The sequence below is a fragment of the Arachis stenosperma genome, chromosome 7 (assembly GCF_014773155.1).
Source record: "Arachis stenosperma cultivar V10309 chromosome 7, arast.V10309.gnm1.PFL2, whole genome shotgun sequence".
NCBI classification, from domain to species: domain Eukaryota; kingdom Viridiplantae; phylum Streptophyta; class Magnoliopsida; order Fabales; family Fabaceae; genus Arachis; species Arachis stenosperma.
The window spans coordinates 27,024,863-27,047,753 of NC_080383.1; the positions used below are offsets into that span (position 1 = coordinate 27,024,863).

Here is a 22,891-nt window from a genome sequence, read left to right on the forward strand (position 1 = left end):
CAAATAGTAAAAGCCCGTCTAACCCACGTCGCTTAAACTGCGGGCTTTGGCAAGGCGGGGCGGGCTTCCCCACCGAACTTAGCATTTTTTTGGTAATGGGATAATTTTGTATTTTTTAGCCAAAATCTAACTTGCCCCAACCCAACTTACAAGAGAATGAAGATGAAAATTGAATGTTTTGGATTATGTTTATTTTGCTTTGCAGACATTATTTATAATTTTATTTTTGGATTATGTTTATTTTACTTTGAAAAAAATATTTATAATTATGTTTTGGATGAAAACTTAGTTTATAATTATATTTATTAGATATTTATAATTACAAAGTTTTTAATGTTTGTGAATATAAAAATTATAATTTTTTTTATGCTTTTAGAAATTATAAATTTATTAAAATGATTGTAAAATTATATATATTATTTAATAGTTAATAGAAAAAAAAGAGAGGAGATTTGGCGGGTTTAGCCTGCCAACCCACAGTTTAGGCGGGGCAGGGTGGGCCAGCCCGCCAAAAGTCGGGCTTTCGGCATGGTGGGGCAGGGCGAGGCGGGGTGGACTTTCCCACTTGCCACCCCTAAGTGTGCTATCACTTAATGTGTCATATGAACAAATTTTGACATTATTATTAGTAATAGAAGTGACAAAATGACTAATGTGACTAGTTTAAAACTTTTTAAAGAAGAATTTGATTAAAAATATTTAGAGACCAATTTAAAAAATGATTGATCTTTGAGAAGCAAATTTGACATTTTACTCATAAACCAATACATATAGGTATATATAAATACACTATAGTTTACATGAGACCAGTAACGGAGTTTGAAAAAAAATTTTAGCGGTAAAAAATTTTATTTATATTAAAATAAAATTTATAAATATAATTATTTTTAAGTTTATTACTAATGTGACAATAAATAAATTATAGACAATATTATAAAATAGGATTTTTTTATTATAAAATAAAAAAATTTTATTTCTCAAGAAAAATTATTGAAACTTTAATTTCCGGAATCCAAATCTTTTTTTTTGATGTGGGGCAAGCTCGCAGTCTATAAAATTCATAAAGTTCGTCGTACCTCCGTCGAACTTCAAACTCCTATGTTTTTTTTGTGCTGGGGAGCACAATTCCTACTACACCATTGTTAAAGATGACTTATTCATGTGTACTCTTGTGTATTCCTGAAAACGATGATAATGGTTGCCATTATTGGCGATGTTAAAGAAACCAAGCTTATTGTCTGTCCAATATTCAACTCCACAACTTTCTTTCTCATCCAAATTAAGCCAAACTAGATTTTTTCAAAATTAAGGTGTTGGGAACACCATTCCTACTACACCATTTTTAAATACGGCTTATTTCTATGTACTTTTGTGTATTTTTATGTACTATTGGAAACCATGATAATGGTTGTCATTGCCAGTTGTGAAGCTTAGGAATTTGAAGTTCGCCAAGGGTACGACAAACTTTATGAATTTTATAGAGTTCGTCGGGGTTACGGCGAACTTGTCACAAAAGAAAAAAGTTGGATTTCGAAAATTAAAGTTTCAATAATTTTCTTCGGGAAATAAGGTTTTATTATTTTATAATAGAAAAAAATCCTATCAAATACTTTATGTAAGAACTGGAGTTTTTCACGTAAAACCGTTTTAATAAAATAATTTTTAGTGCTCAGAGTAGATTCAAAATTTAGAAGTTTTAATTTAAAAATATAAAGGTGAAATTCGATTTCGATGAATTTTTCTGAGTTGCAAAATCTATCTTTTTCGAAAATTTTTTATAAAAATGCATCCTGGCGCTTAAACTGGCAGCACCGGCTCTAATTTGTCCAGTTCGCGTATTTTGAAAAATAAAATTTTGAAAATTTGATTTATTGTTTTGGAAAGACAAAAATAATTTATAATTGAAAACTGGGCACTAATCTTAAAGGTTTATGTCCAAAGTGGGTCAAACGAACCTAAAATGCTACACGGTTGACCGGGCCAAAGTTGGGCCCAAGTCCAACATATAAAAGCATATTTCAATGAGCTTTAAGCTTATTTTCAGCACACACACACAAAGAGAGGGGCGCTGATTTTGAGAGAAGAGATGAGGAAGAAGAGCACTATTCATCTCCTCCTTCTTTTGATAATATCTTGAGCTACGAAACTCTGATTGACGAGCCATTTGTGGTCACGTGAAACTCTTGTCAAGCTCTTCATTTATATCTAAGAAAATATGGTAAGAACACGAAACTCATGCTCCATTTTCCTGCCCAAATATTTCTGTATTTTTGGGTTTTATTTTTGAGTAGATTTTTTGATTTTATTTGTTTAGGGGTGATCTTGCATTGGAGTAGTATTGTTAGATTTTACCCCTAATCTCGTTGGGAAAGGTAAGGTTTCACTAAACTCTTGTATTTAGTTATTTTTTTGAACCCTAAACTTGATGTTGGTATGTTATATGTGTATGGTTTGTTTGTTGAGTCTTGGAGGAGGTGTTGGTGCTTGAGGCTTGTTGATCTTGTTGGAATCAAGCTTTTGGTGTTTTGCGTATATTGGGAATCGTCCAAGGTATGGTTTTAGTTTCCTTTATGTAATACGTAATATTTTGTGAACCTTAGGCTAGTTGACCTTAAGATAGGATTGGATGCTTGGGTGTATGTTTAATTGTATGTGACTTTGATGATTTGAAGATAAGTTGTATGGTGGTGATGATGATATAGAGTTTTGGGATGTGGAATATATGAATCTTGATGTTGATTGTTGGTAATTAATAACTATGAAGATTGATGATGAATATTGTGATTGATTATTGTTCATGAGGATTCATGGAAAAGTGAATATTGATAATGATTGCTAATGTTAATATTAATTGAGGAGGAGTATGAATATTAATGTTGATGACAATTGGTGAAGGATGTGAGTTTTATGAGAATAATGTGAGGAATAAATATTTTGATGAATTTGAGTACTGTTAGATATTATTTGGTGATGATTATTGAAATTGATGAGGATTTGTGGTGGTTGTTGATGTTGTTGTTAGTTGATGATGATTATGAGTGTTTATGATGGTTTTAGATGTTGATGATTAAGAGTTTTGATTGTGTTGAATGGTGTAATTGGGATATTATGGATGATTGAGTTGGGAGAGAAATGGTATAGACTTTTATATTTATATTAAAATAAAATTTATAAATATAATTATTTTTAAATTAGTTACTAATATGACAATAAATAAATAACTATATAGATAGATATTTTAAATTATTTTAGAAATTTTAGAATTAAAATTGTTAAATAAATAACTATATAGTTAAAAGATATTAATTTTACTACAACTAATTCCAACATTATAATTATAAAACTAAGTTGATAATGAGAATAATAAATCATAATGAGAATAAGATTTTAATTTGTAAAAGTCTATTGAAATCCAAGTCTAAGATGTTATTGTAAAATAAGTAACTATGTAGATAAAAGAAATTAATTTTACTACAACTAATTTCAATATTTAAATTATAAAATTTTGTTGATAATGAGAATAATAAATTATAATGAGAATGAAATTTTAATTTGTATGAATAAGCCAATAAGGCCTTTAATTTGTTAAAGTCCATTGAAGTCCAAGTCTAAAATGTTACTATATAAAATTAAAATGATGGAATAAATACAAAAAGTAAGAATTGATCCCACAACTTTAATGTAAAAGTGTAAAACTTAAACTAATTAAGCTACATTTGTTCCTCTATAATAATTTTACTAATTTTTTTATAAAAACTTTGGGAGGGTCATGGTCTCCCATTGTCTGAACTAAGCTCTACTCATACAAAAGATATTTTTGTATACCATATCAACTCGTTAACAGAATTTTTTTTTAATTATCTTAAGGGTATGTTTTAGTTCAATTAAATGAGCTGACATGAATAATTTTATATCTAATTTGAGTAAATACTCAAAATCCCCATGAAATTTGAGTATTTATGCATGTAACACCCTACCATACAAAGCTTTACACTTAAGCTGTAAAACAGAGGTGGTGTGGTATTACGACCTCTAAAGTAAATATATACATAATAATAGTTGAATGAATGTAATATTCGAGGAGCCTTGAAGGAAAGTTTAAGCAACAAGTCGCAAAAAGAAAAGCACATCGCTCGCATAAATAGTTACTTGGCTAAGAAGAAAAGTAAAGATATAGATAAATAAAGAGCAGAATATCCAAAAAATACAAAGTATCAAGCTCCAAACTCGATCCGTGAAGCCAAGGCCAGCTGAAAAATATTTACATACATATATACATTCTCAAAGTCTCCGAAAATACCCAAAATGAACACCTAGTTCTCCACAAAGCCTCTATGAGGTACAAAGGTAAAGCATACACAAAAGAGAAGTCTAAATACACAGATACATATATAAATAGCCAAAACATCAAAATATAGCAACCCGACTTCGCTGCAGAAGAAAACTCTAGATGCCTAACGAGGTATTTCTCGACCTGTATCTGAAAACCACAAATATGTGTAAGGAATGAGAATCGGGAGTTCTCAGCATGGTAATGGTTCCAACATACATAATATTATTAATATATAAGGTCTTGAAAAAGCCACAGGTAATCCTAGAATTCCGATACTCAGATTTAAAGCTTAGCATTATAAGTTAAAACAGAAACAAAGTAAACTATCTAAGGTACATAGGTTCTAATCCAATTATAACTTAACCCCTCAATTCTCACTCACCTCCAACCCTCCAAACTCAGGTGGAAATACCCTCGTCCCTCTTCCACCAGACAAGGGATCTCTTAGCTGCATAGACATATAATACAGACAAAGAAAATACAGATAGATTTTAGTTACAGCAAACAGAACATATAGCAGTTAAGCATAGATTATCAAGTAGGCAATCCCAAGTAATGCAAACTCAAACAAAACAGACAAATGCATATGATGTATGCTTGCTCTATGGCTGATGAGTCTTATCTGTCAATTATATAGCCAAACCCAATATGTCCGGTAGCTACCCCTGGACAGTCCTTCCGTGCGCGCATTCCTAAGAGTCTATGCATAGATTTTACAATCAATCATCAAATTTAGCTTATTGGGGGAATGTCTGGAGAGTTAAAGTGCCCGGCCACATCTTGCGACGTAGGATCAACAGAGTATCGAGTCTCAACCTGGAGCGAGTGGTGGTTAGCCACTGCATCTACCCAGAAAAACTCATATCTCAGATAAGTGAAAGTGTATAAGCCAATAATTAATTCAATATCAATCATTCATTATCATTTTTTTCATTATACATAACACCATTATCATTTCCGCACTTTCTCAACCATAATTCATTACTTCAAAACTTTCTTCACCATCAAGTAAATTCCTTCTCTAAGTTTTACCCCTCTCTATGATTTAAAAACTAAATTGGGACTTTAGGAGGTAATTATAGAGGTTTGGAAGTTAGAAAATAGGTTGAAAATCACAAAAATCCATTTTTTTTAAAATATGGGTTCCGCGTACTGATGCCATATTTTGCGTATACGGGGGTGTCATTTGCTCAACTCGCGTACGTGACCATTGTCCGCGTACGCGAGCCCCTTGGACAGAGGAGATGTCTCGCATCGCGTGGCACTTGCTCGCGTACGCGCGTGCGAGCCTGTAAAACTCCCCTCTCACGTATGCATGCATACGTCTGCGTATGCGAGATGTCTAAACAGAGCCGAACATCCACGCCGCATGTGTGTTTGCTTACGCATGTCCTCCATAAAGGTTAGAAAGCTACTAAATCCTGCAGAATTCACTTTTGCACACCAAACTTCCGAAGCGCATAACTTTTTCTTTAAAAATTATTTTTTGTCCGTTCTTTTAACGGTGTAAACTTCACAGACCCAATTTTGTTTTAAATTAAGTTTGGAAAAGTTTGAGGATCCAGAAGCTAAGTTATAGCCAGCCAAAGTTTGGTCAAAAATAAGTTTTTTCCCAAAAATACAAACATCTATTTTTACCAACTTTCATTCAAAAACCAAAATCTCACACCACAAATCATCATCAAATATCACAAACATTTATGCATGATCTAATGTTATACTCTACTTAATATTTTTATCAACATTACCAAACATTAACATAATTACACATTCCAACCAATCATATGGTCGTCTAGCCTAAGTTTTCACATGACATTATATATTATCTACGAGAAACCAAAACATACCTTGGATGATTTTTTCCTAAGCCAAAATCACCTCCATTCTACCGTTCCTCAAGTGTCCACATCCCCAAAGCCTCTCCAAATGGACTTCCAGCCTCCAAGGTTCAATCTCTAACTTTTAATACTGCCAATGGACCTTAATTCAACATAATTCAATCTATTTCCACAACATGTCACCACAATAAACATCAAAGCTTACTAATTCAATAATCCATAAGGAGTTTGAGAATTTTTACCTTCCTCAAGCATCAATAGAACCAAACCCAATCATTTTCTCAATCTAATTCAAACATAGAACATAAAAATCACATAATTTATCAAATTCAAAATCTCAAATTTTCAAATTCTAGGAGAGGAAGGCTGAGTGATAAATTGAGATTTTCTTGTCAAATTGTTTGATTGGTTTTGTAGAGATCGATGCAGTGGTCGCGTGATCGCAAACGGTGTGGCGATCGGAACTCTGGATTTGAAGTTATAGGAGATTGAGTGAGAGGTTAGGATTTGAGCTCTTGCTCCTTCCCTTTCATGGAGTTTCAGCGTGTTTCCCTTTTGATTTGGGGAAGAAGAGCTGAACTTTATGTTTATATATTGGGCCACAGGCCCAGTTTGGGTTTGGTTCAATCGGTTTGGCCCGTTGGTCTAGTTTTGGGCTAAATTCTTTAAAATTAGTATTAAAATTCGTACTTTTAGTATTTCTACCTCTTTAGACTAATAAAATTTAATTTTGTAATTTATTTGATTAATAAGTAAAATATTGGCTAATTACTCTTTAATTACGCGTGGTTTATAATTTACTCTATCTAATTCACAACTGCATTGCAAGTTAAATCGATTAAGCCAAGAGAGAAGCCGAGCATCATCATTTTTCTCAATTTTTTTATATTTTCTTGGTTAATTTTAGAAACTTCAGTATTCATTAAAGGGTCATTTTTTAATTTTAATATTGGATAGATGGTTGTATTTTGCTTTGTTATTGGAAGTTAGTCTGTTTCACTCAACTGTGCAAGTCACATTCAAAGAACTCAGAGGGTCAATTTTCATTCACATGAGACCGGACCCTCCGATTTGTACACCCTCAAATCTGAACTTATCACTCTAGAAATTTGATTCTCAAATTTTAATTGATATTTCGTCTAACCCCAAATTTAAGCCTCAGATTTGACTTTCACAACTAAAAAATAAAAAATCACCTCCATATTGAATTAAAATACCCCTAGCTTTTCCATGACTAACGATAACACAACAACAATTGCTATTACACAAAAAAAATGAGCTTTCTAGCATACTATACCCTTTGAAGCTTATTTTTTTAGTAATGAAAATTGTTATTGTGTTATCGTTAGTCATGGAAAACTTGGGTGTTTTAATTCAATATAAAGGTGATTTTTTTTATTGCAAAAATCAAATCTAAGTCACATTGGGAGTTAGAAAAATTTTCAATTAAAATATGAGGGTCAGATTTCTAGAGTGATAAGTTCAAATTTGAGGGTGTACAAATCGAAGGGTTTGATTTGTAGGTAGTTAATTTTTTTATTTTCACCGTAAGACAAATCGATATGTCAAATTTTAAAATAAAAAAAAATTAAAATTCATTAAGAATGCATTAGGTTTAGCATGGAACGGTGTCATTTTAAGGTTGCGGGAATTTTTTGTCCCTAAACCTTTCTGCCACTTCAACGTGGGACACTGTTACGGCCATGTCAACATAACAGCATCCACGTCAGATATCTCCGTTACGTTTCACAATCTCAATTAGACAGAAGGATCCAAATGTCCTGGTTTTGTGAAAGATATCTGACAGTGGAGGCGTACCTACATTCACACTATCTTGATTTGTTGTTCTTAATCTTAATGTGTGATTCTTTAATTTTCTTCAACCAAAATCTACCAAATTCTTATTTATGCTAAATAAAAACTCTCTGATGGAGCCAGGGTTGCAAAGTGATTTTGGTATGTAGGAACCAAAAACTTGGAGTTCTATTTATACTTATTTATTAGTTTTCATTAAACCCTAAATGCCCAAGTAAAATAGAATCTGATTTTACTCTCATTTAAACCCAAATCAAAAGTAATAATGATTTATTCTATTTAATATTTATAAGCATAAATGAGATTAACTATATATAAATCATATAATATGAAATAGCTAATGTGATTATAATTGATTATATGTATTGCCCACAAATAAATTAAAATTTATAATTTTCTAACAATATAGTGACTCATTTTGTGTACACATAAAACGATCAATAAACAATGATTGTTAATCAACAAATAACAATACATAAGAATGAAAAACAGTTATGCAATAGTAATTACTAAAAGCAAAATCATGTATTTGTTTTCTCAACTAGACTTATGTCGTTTTTGTCTTTTCCGTAGGCTTTTTCCTTCCAAATGTTTGAAACTTCTTCAAAGGTCAATCCTTTTGTCTCTGGCATGTAAATGATCACAAAAACAATTGCAACCACAGTGACTCCCAAGAGAATCATGAAACTCCCACCAAGCCCTATGGCATCAACTACTGAAAGAAAACTAATAGACATTATAACACTACAAATCCAATTCACAGTTGCAGACATGCCACCACATATTCCTCTATACTCTTCAGGATAAATCTCTGAGTTCACTGCCCATGGCACAGGACCCATACCAGGGGCAAAGAATATGATATACAAAGCCAAACCAACAATCGCAAGCCAAGCATATACTTGACTGGCATTGCCATGTCCTATAATAAAGCATGCCACAGAGAGGATGGTCAAGGCTATAGCCACACCTGATAAGCTACCAAGAGTAAGCTTTTTGCGGCCTGAAGCGTCGATAAGATAGATTCCAAGAATTGTGCCACCAGCATTCAAGCCAGAAACAACGAGGGACAAGAACAATGCAGCGTCATTTGATTTGAACCCAGCTAATTGGATTATTATTGGACTATAATACATGACAATGCTAATACCGGTAAATTGTTGGAATGCTTGAAGTCCAGCCCCACATATAAACGCAACTCTAATTTCTTTCAGTTTGAACACATCACTGTAGTTAACTTTGACCTTATTTTTCTGTTCTTTCTCCAAGTGAAATTCGAGAATCTCAATCTCATCTTCTAAACGAGGTGATGGGTAAATCTTGGATAGAACATTAGCGGCTGCTTCTTTCTTATTCTGTAGGTTAAAGAAAAAAAATTCACATACAAGAAGAATAACAATGAATTTCGAATATGTTTTACATGTATTGACATGTATAGGTTTTACCTTAAAATAGAGCCATCTTGGGGATTCGGGGAGGAAGATCATAAAAACTAATTGGACCACTGCAGGTGATCCTGCAACTCCGAGCATCCAACGCCACGTACCCGGGACCTACATGCAAAAAATGATTTTATCAGGAAACTATTTTTACTAAAAAGTTAAATTGATATGAGGAGGTGTATGAATGATTATATCTCTAATACATTCTTTTTTTCAAAAACATATGGTGTATTTACCTTAATTTTTACATATATAGGTCATTATTCTCTTTTTATTTGTCTTATATTAAATTCTTTCTTTTGGAGTCAACAAGATTTGAATTCTAGACCTTTAAATTATAGAAACTACAATACCATGTTGTAAAATTACTTCGCCAAAAAATTTAAGTTTAAAGAAAAAATACATAAATAATTATATCTCTAACAGATTTAATTAGATATTATAAAATCATGATTGAGTACTTAACAAGAAAAACTGTTATTATTGTTGTTACACTTATTATTAACAATCTAGTGGTGGTTAGCAAATTATGTACGCTTACCTTTGTCAAGGCATAATTGATGACAAATGAAAGAAATTGTCCACCGGTAATCATAAGAGCATTGAAGCCAACTAATCCTCCTCTTATTTCAGATGGTGATACTTCTGCAATATAAACAGGAGCAGTAACAGAAGCTGCACCAACACCAAGGCCAACCAAAAAACGGCCTATTATAATAACATAAGGATTTGGTGCAATCGCCATAATAAGTGATCCTACGGCAAAACAAAAATCTGCCACTACAATAGCCATCTTACGCCCTAAAACATCATTAATGTAACCGCCAATGGTAGCACCAAATATTGCACCAACCAAGGCCATAGCAACAATAAGTTCCTGCAAATATGAACACATAAATACACACAAATATATAAAACATAAAAATAAAAAGTAAAGTCTATGGTTATTATTATGATGATTATGGTGGCTATCATATTTAAAAGAATTATTTGATAATAAAAATATTATTTTAAATTTTACAATATTTTACGAAAATTAAAGTTACTGTGTAGACGCCATAACAATAGATATCATATTATGCGCCCAAAACAAAAACTAACATTCATGTATAGGTTACTGAATTCTTCTTCTTCTTTTCCTTACCTTTTTCATAATTTTCAATCAATTCCAAAAAGCCTAGCATTGTTAAGTCGTACTGGGTGTCTTATTTTTTTTTTAACTTAGGTCGGTCTTGTATTTGTAAGATTTTTATTTTTTTTTCTTTTTGAGACTTTATTTTAAGGTTATGTGGAGATGATATCGTAAATTATCAGATAATTTGACATGTTTGACTGAATGATCTAACAGTTTGTAATTATAGAAGTAGCTATATTATTTTTAATAAATGTTTAATTTTTTTTGACATGTTTGGCTAAATGATCTAACAATTTGTTTATTACCTGAAGAAAATAACTATTCTTGACCTGCTCAAAATCCTCTTTTATATACAAGAGGGCACCTGATATCACACCTGCATTCATTTAACGATAAAAAAGAAACAAATATGAGCAATTGTGTGGGTATATATTCCTAAAAAAAATATATTGAAAAATTAGTTTTTTTTAACTTTTATCTTTAAAAAATTTAGAGTTTAAGATTAGAATTGAATAAAGAGTTTAATATTTAGGATTTAAAATTAAAAATTAAAAAAATTACTAAAATTAGCTCTCTAATTGAACTCAAATGCATATATACATTACCAGTATCATAGCCGAATAAAAGACCTCCAATGCCAGCAGTGAGAGTAATTGCAACAATGTAAGAGTTTTGAAAAATTGATATTCTACGCTCAGGATGTTTTTCTAAGTAATTGAAGCTTCCTGCTCTCCTAGAAATATTCATATCTGCTGCGACCATTTTAGCTTGTTCCTTGATTATCAACTATGGTTACACATACAAGATGAGACATCATTTTATAGAGAATAGAAATGTTTAGTTTGGTATTTTAGTTAGTTCTCTTTCACGAAAATTAGTTATATTTGAAGGCATTTTTTGTTTATTCTAGGTAAGACGGCTAAAAATCCATCACTTGCAACAATGTACAAATACAAAACAGTCAAAAATAAAACTGATTAAAGATATTTATAACTGTAATAGGAAAGACAACTCTTCTATTGTTATAGCATGAGGTAAAATTAAATAATGAAAGTAAGAAGAGGTTTAATTTGTTTTATTTACTTTTTTTGGTAATTACTTAAACAATTACAAAGGTGTACTTGGATGGAAATATTAATGTATTTAGTTAAGGGATTTTCACATATTTAAAATTTAAAACTATCATATTTATTTATATATATATTGCTCGTTTAAAAAACAAATTGATATCTGTGTCCTATTTAATTTTATTTATAAATAAATCTCAGTAGCTAAATGAGAACATTTTTTATTTGAATATGCAAAAAACCCATGTGACTACGAAAGAAATTCAAATAATGAAAAATATTAAGTTCAGCCTACATATATAAGAACTTAAGTCTTGGAAAATATCTCATTAACTTACCAAATTGACTTATTTCAACATAACAAAAGATACAACAAAATTTCTTATTGGTCGATCGCGTCATCAAGTCCTATTATAACATGTTTATGTAATAATCTTTTTAATCTTTAGAAATGCTTGATAACTGCATTATTCATGCACAATTTATCCCTTACTTGTTGTTATATCGAATTTATTTTAATTAAATTATTATAAATAATTAATGCTACTTTCCGGTTGGCTATGAAGTATACACATTTTTTTTATTTGTCGTATTCCTGTGTCGGAGACATTTTGGACACGACATATATCGACACTCGTTCGACACTCATGTTTTCTGTGTTCAATCATGTCTTGATAAAAAATAAAAAAAATTTTCAGACACGATTCAATACACTTAAATACCATCACGTGTCAGTTTGTCAAGACTTATTCTTAACATGCATTCTTGAAATGAGTTTAGAAATAATATATATTATTAATTATTAAAAAAATATATTTTAAATATTCATATAATTAAAAAATATTCAAAATAATTAAAAATTAATTTATATTTTAATATCAATAAAATATTAAAATATCATTACAATTTATCTAAAAATACTTTATACTTTATGTATATATCGTGTTCTCGTGTCTTATAGGAATTTTATATTTGCTTGTTTGCGTGTCCTGTGTCGTGTTGTGTCCCGTATCCGTGTCAGTGTCTATGCATCATAACCAGTTGGTAATATCTTTTTCCAAAGCTAGTCATTTATTCATTTCATTAGATAAAATGAATATAGTGATGTCCCTTTCTTCGAAAATTTTGGCATTTTTTCCTCACCAAATTACCCAAACTAGCATCGGTGCCATTGTCAAATCCTTCTTTTTTTTCAGTTGTCTTCTTGCAAGCTCACCCAATTCCGACCACCACTACTATGGTTCTTGATTGTCATTTACTATTGACGCCGCACCGAGATTGGAGACTTGCCAAGCCTGTTTTGCAAGGGGACAGAGCACTAAACAGTGAAAAGTTATCTCTCCCTAGTGCACAAGTCTCCTACATTTTCGAATCCGTCGTGGATGTACTGGACTGGAATTCCATTGTAAAGTAGCCTCCAAATGAAGATCTTAAGTTTTGGAGGGAACCGCAAATCCCTTGGGATCCCCTAAGAAATGATTTGATATAATTGCATAAATTTATTATGATAGTAGTCAATTAGGACTACCAGGTATGTACTGTCATCAATGTGGTTAAGGGTGGCAAATGGTTTAAATCCGCCGGGCCGGTCCGCGCCAAAAAAGACGAGTTGGACTGGAAAATTGGAACCGCCAAATAGTAAAAGCCCGTCTAACCCGTGTCGCTTAAACTGCGGGCTTTGGCAAGGCGGGGCGGGCTTTCCCACCGAACTTAGCATTTTTTTGGTAATGGGATAATTTTGTATTTTTTAGCCAAAATCTAACTTCCCCCAACCCAACTTACAAGAGAATGAAGATGAAAATTGAATGTTTTGGATTATGTTTATTTTGCTTTGCAGACATTATTTATAATTTTATTTTGGATTATGTTTAATTTGCTTTGAAGACAATATTTATAATTCTGTTTTGGATGAAAACTTAGTTTATAGTTATATTTATTAGATATTTATAATTACAAAGTCTTTAATGTTTGTGAATATAAAAATTATAATTTTTTTATGCTTTTAAAAATTATAAATTTATTAAAATGATTGTAAAATTATATATATTATTTAATAGTTAATAGTAAAAAAAAAGAGAGAAGATTTGGCGGGTTTAGCCTGCCAACCCACAGTTTAGGCGGGGCAGGGTGGGTTTTAGGACCGCCTCACTAAGCGGGGTGGGGCAGGGTGGGCCAGCCCGCCAAAAGTCGGGCTTTCGGCATGGTGGGGCAGGGCGAGGCGGGGTGGACTTCCCCACTTGCCACCTCTAAGTGTGCTATCACTTAATGTGTCATATCAACAAATTTTGACATTATTATTAGTAATAGAAGTGACAAAATGACTAATGTGACTAGTTTAAAATTTTTTAAAGAAGAATTTGATTAAAAATATTTAGAGACCAATTTAAAAAATGATTGATCTTTGAGAAGCAAATTGGACATTTTACTCATAAACCAATACATATAGGTATATATAAATACACTATAGTTTACATGAGACCAGTAACGGAGTTTGAAAAAATTTTTTAGCGGTAAAAAATTTTATTTATATTAAAATAAAATTTATAAATATAATTATTTTTAAGTTTATTACCAATGTGACAATAAATAAATTATAGACAATATTATAAAATAGGATTTTTTTATTATAAAATAAAAAAAATTTATTTCTCAAGAAAAATTATTGAAACTTTAATTTCCGGAATCCAAATCTTTTTCTGATGTGGGGCAAGCTCGCAGTCTATAAAATTAATAAAGTTCGTCGTACCTCCGTCGAACTTCAAACTCCTAAGTTTTTTTTGTGCTGGGAGCACAATTCCTACTACATCATTGTTAAATATGACTTATTCATGTGTACTCTTGTGTATTCCTGAAAACGATGATAATGGTTGCCATTGTTGGCGATGTTAAAGAAACCAAGCTTATTGTCTGTCCAATATTCAACTCCACAACTTTCTTTCTCATCCAAATTAAGCCAAACTAGATTTTTTCAAAATTAAGGTGTTGGAAACACCATTCCTACTACACCATTTTTAAATACGGCTTATTTCTATGTACTTTTGTGTATTTTTATGTACTATTGGAAACCATGATAATGGTTGTCATTGCCAGTTGTGAAGCTTAGGAATTTGAAGTTCGCCAGGGGTACGACAAATTTTATGAATTTTATAGAGTTCATCGGGGTTACGGCGAACTTGTCCCAAAAGAAAAAAGTTGGATTTCGAAAATTAAAGTTTCAATAATTTTCTTCGGGAAATAAGGTTTTATTATTTTATAATAGAAAAAAATCCTATCAAATACTTTATGTAAGAACTGGAGTTTTTCACGTAAAACCGTTTTAATAAAATAATTTTTAGTGCTCAGAGTAGATTCAAAATTTAGAAGTCTTAATTTAAAAATATAAAGGTGAAATTCGATTTCGATGAATTTTTCTGAGTTGCAAAATGTATCTTTTTCGAAATTTTTTTATAAAAATGCATCCTGGCGCTTAAACTGGCAGTACCGGCTCTAATTTGTCCAGTTCGCGTATTTTGAAAAATAAGATTTTGAAAATTTGATTTATTGTTTTGGAAAGACAAAAATAATTTATAATTGAAAACTGGGCACTAATCTTAAAGGTTTATGTCCAAAGTGGGTCAAACGAACCTAAAATGCTACGCGGTTGACCGGGCCAAAGTTGGGCCCAAGTCCAACATATAAAAGCATATTTCAATGAGCTTTAAGCTTATTTTCAGCACACACATATAAAGAGAGGGGCGCTGGTTTTGAGAGAAGAGATGAGGAAGAAGAGCACTATTCATCTCCTCCTTCTTTTGATAATATCTTGAGCTACGGAACTCTGATTGACGAGCCATTTGTGGTCACGTGAAGCTCTTGTCAAGCTCTTCATTTATATCTAAGAAAATATGGTAAGAACACGAAACTCATGCTCCATTTTCCTGCCCTAATATTTCTGTATTTTTGGGTTTGATTTTTGAGTAGATTTTGTGATTTTATTTATTTAGGGGTGATCTTGCATTGGAGTAGTATTGTTAGATTTTACCCCTAATCTCGTTGGGTAAGGTAAGGTTTCACTAAACTCTTGTGTTTAGTTATTTTTGTGAACCCTAAGCTTGATGTTGGTATGTTATATGTGTATGGTTTGTTTGTTGAGTCTTGGAGGAGGTGCTGGTGATTGAGGCTTGTTGATCTTGTTGGAATCAAGCTTTTGGTGTTTTGCGTATATTGGGAATCGGCCAAGGTATGGTTTTAGTTTCCTTTATGTAATACGTAATATTTTGTGAACCATAGGCTAGTTGACCTTAAGATAGGATTGGATGCTTGGGTGTATGTTTAATTGTATGTGACTTTGATGATTTGAAGATAAGTTGTATGGTGGTGATGACGATATAGAGTTTTGGGATGTGGAATATATGAATCTTGATGTTGATTGTTGGTAATTAATAACTATGAAGATTGATGATGAATATTGTGATTTATTATTGTTCATGAGGATTCATGGAAAAGTGAATGTTGATAATGATTGCTAATGTTAATATTAATTGAGGAGGAGTATGAATATTAATGTTGATGACAATTGGTGAAGGATGTGAGTTTTATGAGAATAATGTGAGGAATAAATATTTTGATGAATTTGAGTACTGTTAGATATTATTTGGTGATGATTATTGAAATTGATGAGGATTTGTGGTGGTTGTTGATGTTGTTGTTAGTTGATGATGATTATGAGTGTTTATGATGGTTTTAGATGTTGATGATTAAGGGTTTTGATTGTGTTGAATGGTATAATTGGGATATTATGGATGGTTGAGTTGGGAGAGGAATGGTATAGACTTTTATATTTATATTAAAATAAAATTTATAAATATAATTATTTTTAAATTAGTTACTAATATGACAATAAATAAATAACTATATAGATAGATATTTTAAATTATTTTAGAAATTTTAGAATTAAAATTGTTAAATAAATAACTATATAGTTAAAAGATATTAATTTTACTACAACTAATTCCAACATTATAATTATAAAACTAAGTTGATAATGAGAATAATAAATCATAATGAGAATAAGATTTTAATTTGTAAAAGTCTATTGAAATCCAAGTCTAAGATGTTATTGTAAAATAAGTAACTATGTAGATAAAAGAAATTAATTTTACTACAACTAATTTCAATATTTAAATTATAAAATTTTGTTGATAATGAGAATAATAAAATATAATGAGAATGAAATTTTAATTTGTATGAATAAGCCAATAAGGCCTTTAATTTGTGAAAGTCCATTGAAGTCCAAGTCTAAAATGTTACTATATAAAATTAAAATGATGGAATAAATACAAAAAGTAAGAATTGATCCCACAACTTTAATGTAAAAGTGTAAAACTTAAACTAATTAAGCTACATTTGTTCCTCTATAATAATTTTACTAATTTTTTTATAAAAACTTTGGGAGGGTCATGGTCTCCCATTGTCTGAACTAAACTCTACTCATACAAAAGATATTTTTGTATACCATATCAACTCGTTAACAGAATTTTTTTTAATTATCTTAAGGGTATGTTTTAGTTCAATTAAATGAGCTGACATGAATAATTTTATATCTAATTTGAGTAAATACTCAAAATTCCCATGAAATTTGAGCATTTATGCATGTAACACCCTACCATACAAAGCTTTATACTTAAGCCGTAAAACAGCGGTGGTATGGTATTACGACCTCTAAAGTAAAATATATACATAATAATAGTTGAATGAATGTAATATTCGAGGAGCCTTGAAGGAAAGTTTAAGCAACAAGTCGCAAAAAGAAAAGCATATCGCTCGCATAAACAGTTACTTGGCTTAGAAGAAAAGTAAAGATATAGATACATAAAGAGCAGAATATCCAAAAAATACAAAGTATCAAGCTCCAAACTCGATCCGTGAAGCCAAGGCCAGCTGAAAAATATTTACATACATATATACATTCTCAAAGTCTCCCAAAATACCCAAAATGAACACCTAGTTCTCCATAAAGCCTCTATGAGGTACAAAGGTAAAGCATACACAAAAGAGAAGTCTAGATACACAGATACATATACAAATAGCCAAGACATCAAAATATAGCAACCCGACTTCGCTGCAGAAGAAAACTCCAGATGCCTAGCGAGGTATTTCTCGACCTGTATCTGAAAACCACAAATATGTGTAAGGAATGAGAATCGGGAGTTCTCAGCATGGTAATGGTGCCAGCATACATAATATTATTAATATATAAGGTCTTGAAAAAGCCACAGGTAATCCTAGAATTCCGATACTCAGATTTAAAGCTTAGCATTATAAGTTAAACCAGAAACAAAGTAAACTATCTAAGGTACATAGGTTCTAATCCAATTATAACTTAACACCTCAATTCTCACTCACCTCCAACCCTCCAAACTCAGGTGGAACAACCCTCGTCCCTCTTCCACCAGACAAGGGATCTCTTAGCTGCATAGACATATAATACAGACAAAGAAAATACTGATAGATTTTAGTTACAGCAAACAGAACATATAGCAGTTAAGCATAGATTATCAAGTAGGCAATCCCAAGTAATGCAAACTCAAACAAAACAGACAAATGCATATGATGTATGCTTGCTCTATAGTTGATGAGTCTTATCTGTCAATTATATAGCCAAACCCAATATGTCCGATAGCTACCTGATGAGCGGATAATTTGTACGCTTTTTGGCATTGTTTTTAGTATGTTTTTGGTATGATCTAGTTAGTTTTTAGTATATTTTTATTAGTTTTTAGTTAAAATTCACTTTTCTGGACTTTACTATGAGTTTGTGTGTTTTTCTGTGATTTCAGGTATTTTCTGGCTGAAATTGAGGGATCTGAGCAAAAATCTGATCCAGAGACTAAAAAGGACTGCAGATGCTGTTGGATTCTGACCTCCCTGCACTCGAAGTGGATTTTCTGGAGCTACAGAAACACAATTGGCGCGCTCTCAACGGCGTAGAAAAGTAGACATCCTGGGCTTTCCAGCAATATATGATAGTCCATACTTTGCCCAAGATTTGATGGCCCAAACCGGCGTTCAAAGTCACCTACAGAAATTCCAGCGTTAAACGCCGGAACTGGCACCTAAATGGGAGTTAAACGCCCAAACTGGCATAAAAGCTGGCGTTTAACTCCAAGGAGAGTCTCTACACGAAAATGCTTCATTGCTCAGCCCAAGCACACACCAAGTGGGCCCGGAAGTGGATTTTTATGTCATTTACTCATCTCTGTACACCCTAGGCTACTAGTTTCCTATAAATAGGACCTTTTACTATTGTATTTTCATCTTTTGATCATGCTTTGATGATTAAACCCTCTTTGGGAGGCTGGCCATTCGGCCATGCCTAGACTTTGTTCTTATGTATTTTCAACGGTGGAGTTTCTACACACTATAGATTAAGGTGTGGAGCTCTGCTGTACCTCGAGTATTAATGCAATTACTATTGTTCTTCCATTCAATTCCGCTTGTTCCTGTTCTAAGATATCACTTGTTCTTCAACTTGATGAATGTGATGATCCGTGACACTCATCATCATTCTCACCTATGAACAAGGTGACTGACAACCATTCTTGTTCTACAAGCAACCAAGGCTTAGTGAATATCTCTTGGATTCTTTAATCGGAATCTTCGTGGTATAGGCAGGACCTGATGGCGGCATTCAAGAGAATCCGGAAGGTCTAACCTTGTCTGTGGTATTCTGAGTAGGATTCAATGATTGAATGACTGTGACGTGCTTCAAACTCCTAGCAGGCGGGGCGTTAGTGACAGACGCAAAAGTATCAATGGATATTATTCCGGCCTGACCGAGAACCGACAGCTGAATTCCGCTATGCCGTGACAGGGCATATGCCAATCGCTTTCACTGAGAGGATGGGAGGTAGCCACTGACAATGGTGAAACCCTACACGAGCTTGCCATGGAAGGGAGTAAGAAGGATTGGATGAAGACAGTAGGAAAGCAGAGAGACGGAAGGGAAGGCATCTTCATTCGCTTATCTGAAGCTCTCACCAATGATATACATAAGTATCTCTATCCTTATCTTTATGCTTTATTCGTTTATCACTATACCCATTTGAGTCTGCCTGACTGAGATTTACAAGGTGACCATAGCTTGCTTCATACCAACAATCTCCGTGGGATCGACCCTTACTCACGTAAGGTATTACTTGGACGACCCAGTGCACTTGCTGGTTAGTTGTGTGAAGTTGTAGTGATCACAATTTCGCGCACCAAGTTTTTGGCGCCGTTGCCAGGGATTGTTTTGTGTATGGACAACTGACGGTTCATCTTGTTGCTTAGATTAGGTATTTTTCTTCAGAGTTCTTGAGAATGAATTCTAGTGTTTCAAGGTGATGTTCTTATCATCACCAAAGCTGATTGATCATCATCAATTTAGCTCTTGAATGCAATGTCCTGCTGAAGCTTAGCTAGCTATGTCTAATTCCTTTAGACTAAAGCTTTAGACTAACATTGCATGATTCCTGGAATTCTCATTAAGAATTTTGATACCTTTATTTTCCTCTTCCACTTAATTTTCGAAAAAAAAAAAATTTACAAAACCATAAAATCCAAAAAATTTCTTGTTTGAGTCTAGAGTCTCATCTTAAGTTTAGTGTCAATTGCATGTTTCTATTCTTATTGCATTCATGCATGTGTCCTCATTGATCTTCAAGTTGTTCTTGATGATTTCCTTGTTTTGATCTTTGAATTCTATTGACTTGAGTGTTGCATTCTCATTTTGTTAGTGTCAATGGTATACAAACTGCTAAGTTTGGTGTCTTGCATGCATTATTATTTGATTTTAGTTGCATTTTGATTATTAAAAATCCAAAAATATTTTTAATTTGTGTCTTTTCAAGTCAATAATACAGAGAATTGAAGATTCAGAACATACTGCAGAGGAATCACACAGAAAAAGCTGGGCATTCAAAAATGCCCAGTGAAGAAGACAGACTGGCGTTTAAACGCCAGCCAGGGTGCCTGGCTGGGCGTTTAACGCCCAAAAGGGTAGTAGTTTGGGCGTTAAACGCCAGAATGTGCACCATTCTGGGCGTTTAACGCCAGGATGGCACAAGGGGGAAGATTTTGTTTTCAAATCAATTTTTTTTCAAGTTTTCAAAGTTTTTCAAAATCAAATCTTTTTCAAATCATATCTTTTCAATCAAATGTTTTCAAAATCAATTTCTTTCCTTTTTCAAAGATACTTACTAACAATTAATGATTTGATTGAACATTTTAAGTATGTTGCCTTTTCTGTTGAGAAAGGTTTAATGTTTGAATCATATCTTTTCTTGTTAGGCAAGTCATTAATTTTTAAAATCAAATCTTTTTAAAATTGTTTTCAAAACAGATCTTTTAAAATTGTTTTCAAATCAAATTTTTTCAATCATATCTTTTTAATCACATCTTTTTCAAAATAAGTTTTCAATCAAATCTTTTTTATTTCTAATTTCAAAATCTTTTTCAAAAATCACTTGATTTCTTTTCCACTTTCAATTTTCGAAAATTATCAATCAAATTTTAAAATGTTTTTGACATCTTTCTAATTAATTTTCGAAAATTACTTCCCTTCTTCTCACATCCTTCTATCTATGGACTAACACTATTCCTTAATGTAAAATTCGAACTCCATCTTCTGATAAGTTCGAATTTTCTACTTCTGTCTTCTACTCTTCTTTTCCTCTGACAATTCAAGGAATCTCTATACTGTGACATAGAGGATTCCATATTTTCTTGTTCTCTTCTTCTTCATATGAGCAGGAACAAAGACAAAGGCATTCTTGTTGAAGCTGACCCTGAACCTGAAAGGACCTTGAAGCGAAAGCTAAGAGAAGCTAAAGCACAACTCTCTTTAGAGGACCTGACCGAATTCTTCAAAGAAGAAGAACACATGGCAGCCGAAAACAACAATGCCAACAATGCAAGGAAGGTGCTGGGTGACTTTACTGCACCTACTCCCGACTTCTATGGGAGAAGCATCTCTATCCCTGCCATTAGAGCAAACAACTTTGAGCTTAAGCCTCAGTTAGTTTCTCTAATGCAACAGAATTGCAAGTTCCATGGACTTCCATTGGAAGATCCTCATCAGTTCTTAGCTGAATTCTTGCAAATCTGTGACACTGTCAAGACCAATGGGGTAGACCCTGAGGTCTATAGACTTATGCTATTCCCTTTTGCTGTAAGAGACAGAGCTAGAATATGGTTGGACTCTCAACCTAAAGAAAGCCTGGACTCTTGGGAAAAGCTAGTCAATGCCTTCTTGGCAAAGTTCTTTCCACCTCAAAAATTGGGTAAGCTTAGAGTGGAAGTCCAAACCTTCAGACAGAAGGATGGAGAATCCCTCTATGAAGCTTGGGAAAGATACAAACAATTAATCAGAAAATGTCCCTCAGACATGCTTTCTGAATGGAGCATCATAGGTATTTTCTATGATGGTCTCTCTGAACTATCCAAGATGTCCTTGGATAGCTCTGCTGGAGGATCTCTTCATCTGAAGAAGACGCCTACAGAAGCTCAGGAACTAATTGAAATGGTTGCAAATAACCAATTCATGTACACTTCTGAAAGAAATCCTGTGAACAATGGGACTAGTCAGAAGAAAGGAATTCTTGAGATTGACACTCTGAATGCCATATTGGCTCAGAATAAGATATTGACTCAACAAGTCAATTTGATTTCTCGAAGTCTGTCTGGAATGCAAAATGCACCTGGCAGTACTAAGGAAGCTTCATCTGAGGAAGAAGCTTATGATCCTGAGAACCCTTCAATGGAAGAGGTGAATTACTTAGGAGAACCCTATGGAAACACCTATAATTCTCCATGGAGAAATCACCCAAATTTCTCATGGAAGAATCAAGAGAGACCTCAACAAGGTTTCAATAATAATAATAATGGTGGAAGAAACAGGTTTAGCAATGGCAAGCCTTTTCCATCATCTTCTCAGCAACAGACAGAGAATTCTAAGCAGAACCCCTCTGACTTAGCAACCATGGTCTCTGATCTAATCAAAACCACTCAAAGTTTCATGACTGAAACAAGGTCCTCCATTAGGAATTTAGAGGCACAAGTGGGACAGCTGAGCAAGAAAGTTACTGAACTCCCTCCTAGTACTCTCCCAAGTAATACAGAAGAAAATCCAAAAGGAGAGTGCAAAGCCATAACCATGGCCGAATATGGAGAGGAAAGAGAGGAGGTGGACGCCACTGAGGAAGACCTCAATGGGCGTGCACCAACCTCCTCTGAGTTCCCCA

The 22,891-nt window shown here is 32.9% G+C and overlaps 1 protein-coding gene and 1 non-coding gene across 2 annotated transcripts; both read right to left on the reverse strand.

Moving 5' to 3' along the window:
- Positions 1–8,507: 8,507 nt before the first annotated feature.
- LOC130939613 (inositol transporter 1-like) lies at positions 8,508–11,325 on the reverse strand. Its single transcript, XM_057867703.1, has 5 exons — positions 11,169–11,325; positions 10,869–10,939; positions 9,970–10,305; positions 9,432–9,539; positions 8,508–9,341 (listed from the first exon to the last, which is right to left on the reverse strand). The coding sequence occupies exons 1-5, from the start codon at positions 11,323–11,325 to the stop codon at positions 8,508–8,510; spliced, it is 1,506 nt and encodes a 501-aa protein (XP_057723686.1).
- Positions 11,326–21,933: 10,608 nt separating this feature from the next.
- LOC130943182 (small nucleolar RNA R71) lies at positions 21,934–22,041 on the reverse strand. Its single transcript, XR_009071711.1, has one exon. It is a non-coding gene; the product is annotated as a small nucleolar RNA R71 (small nucleolar RNA).
- Between the last annotated feature and the right edge of the window lie 850 nt (positions 22,042–22,891).

What these genes read in the sequence shown, in the direction of transcription:
- LOC130939613 (XM_057867703.1), bottom strand. Translation starts at nt 11,325, where the DNA reads ATGGTCGCAGCAGATATGAATATTTCTAGGAGAGCAGGAAGCTTCAAT. An exon ending in TTTATTCGGCTATGATACTG is followed by an intron (nt 10,940 to 11,168) that starts GTAATGTATATA and finishes AAATGAATGCAG; the next exon opens with GTGTGATATCAGGTGCCCTC. An exon ending in CAAGATGGCTCTATTTTAAG is followed by an intron (nt 9,342 to 9,431) that starts GTAAAACCTATA and finishes TTTAACCTACAG; the next exon opens with AATAAGAAAGAAGCAGCCGC.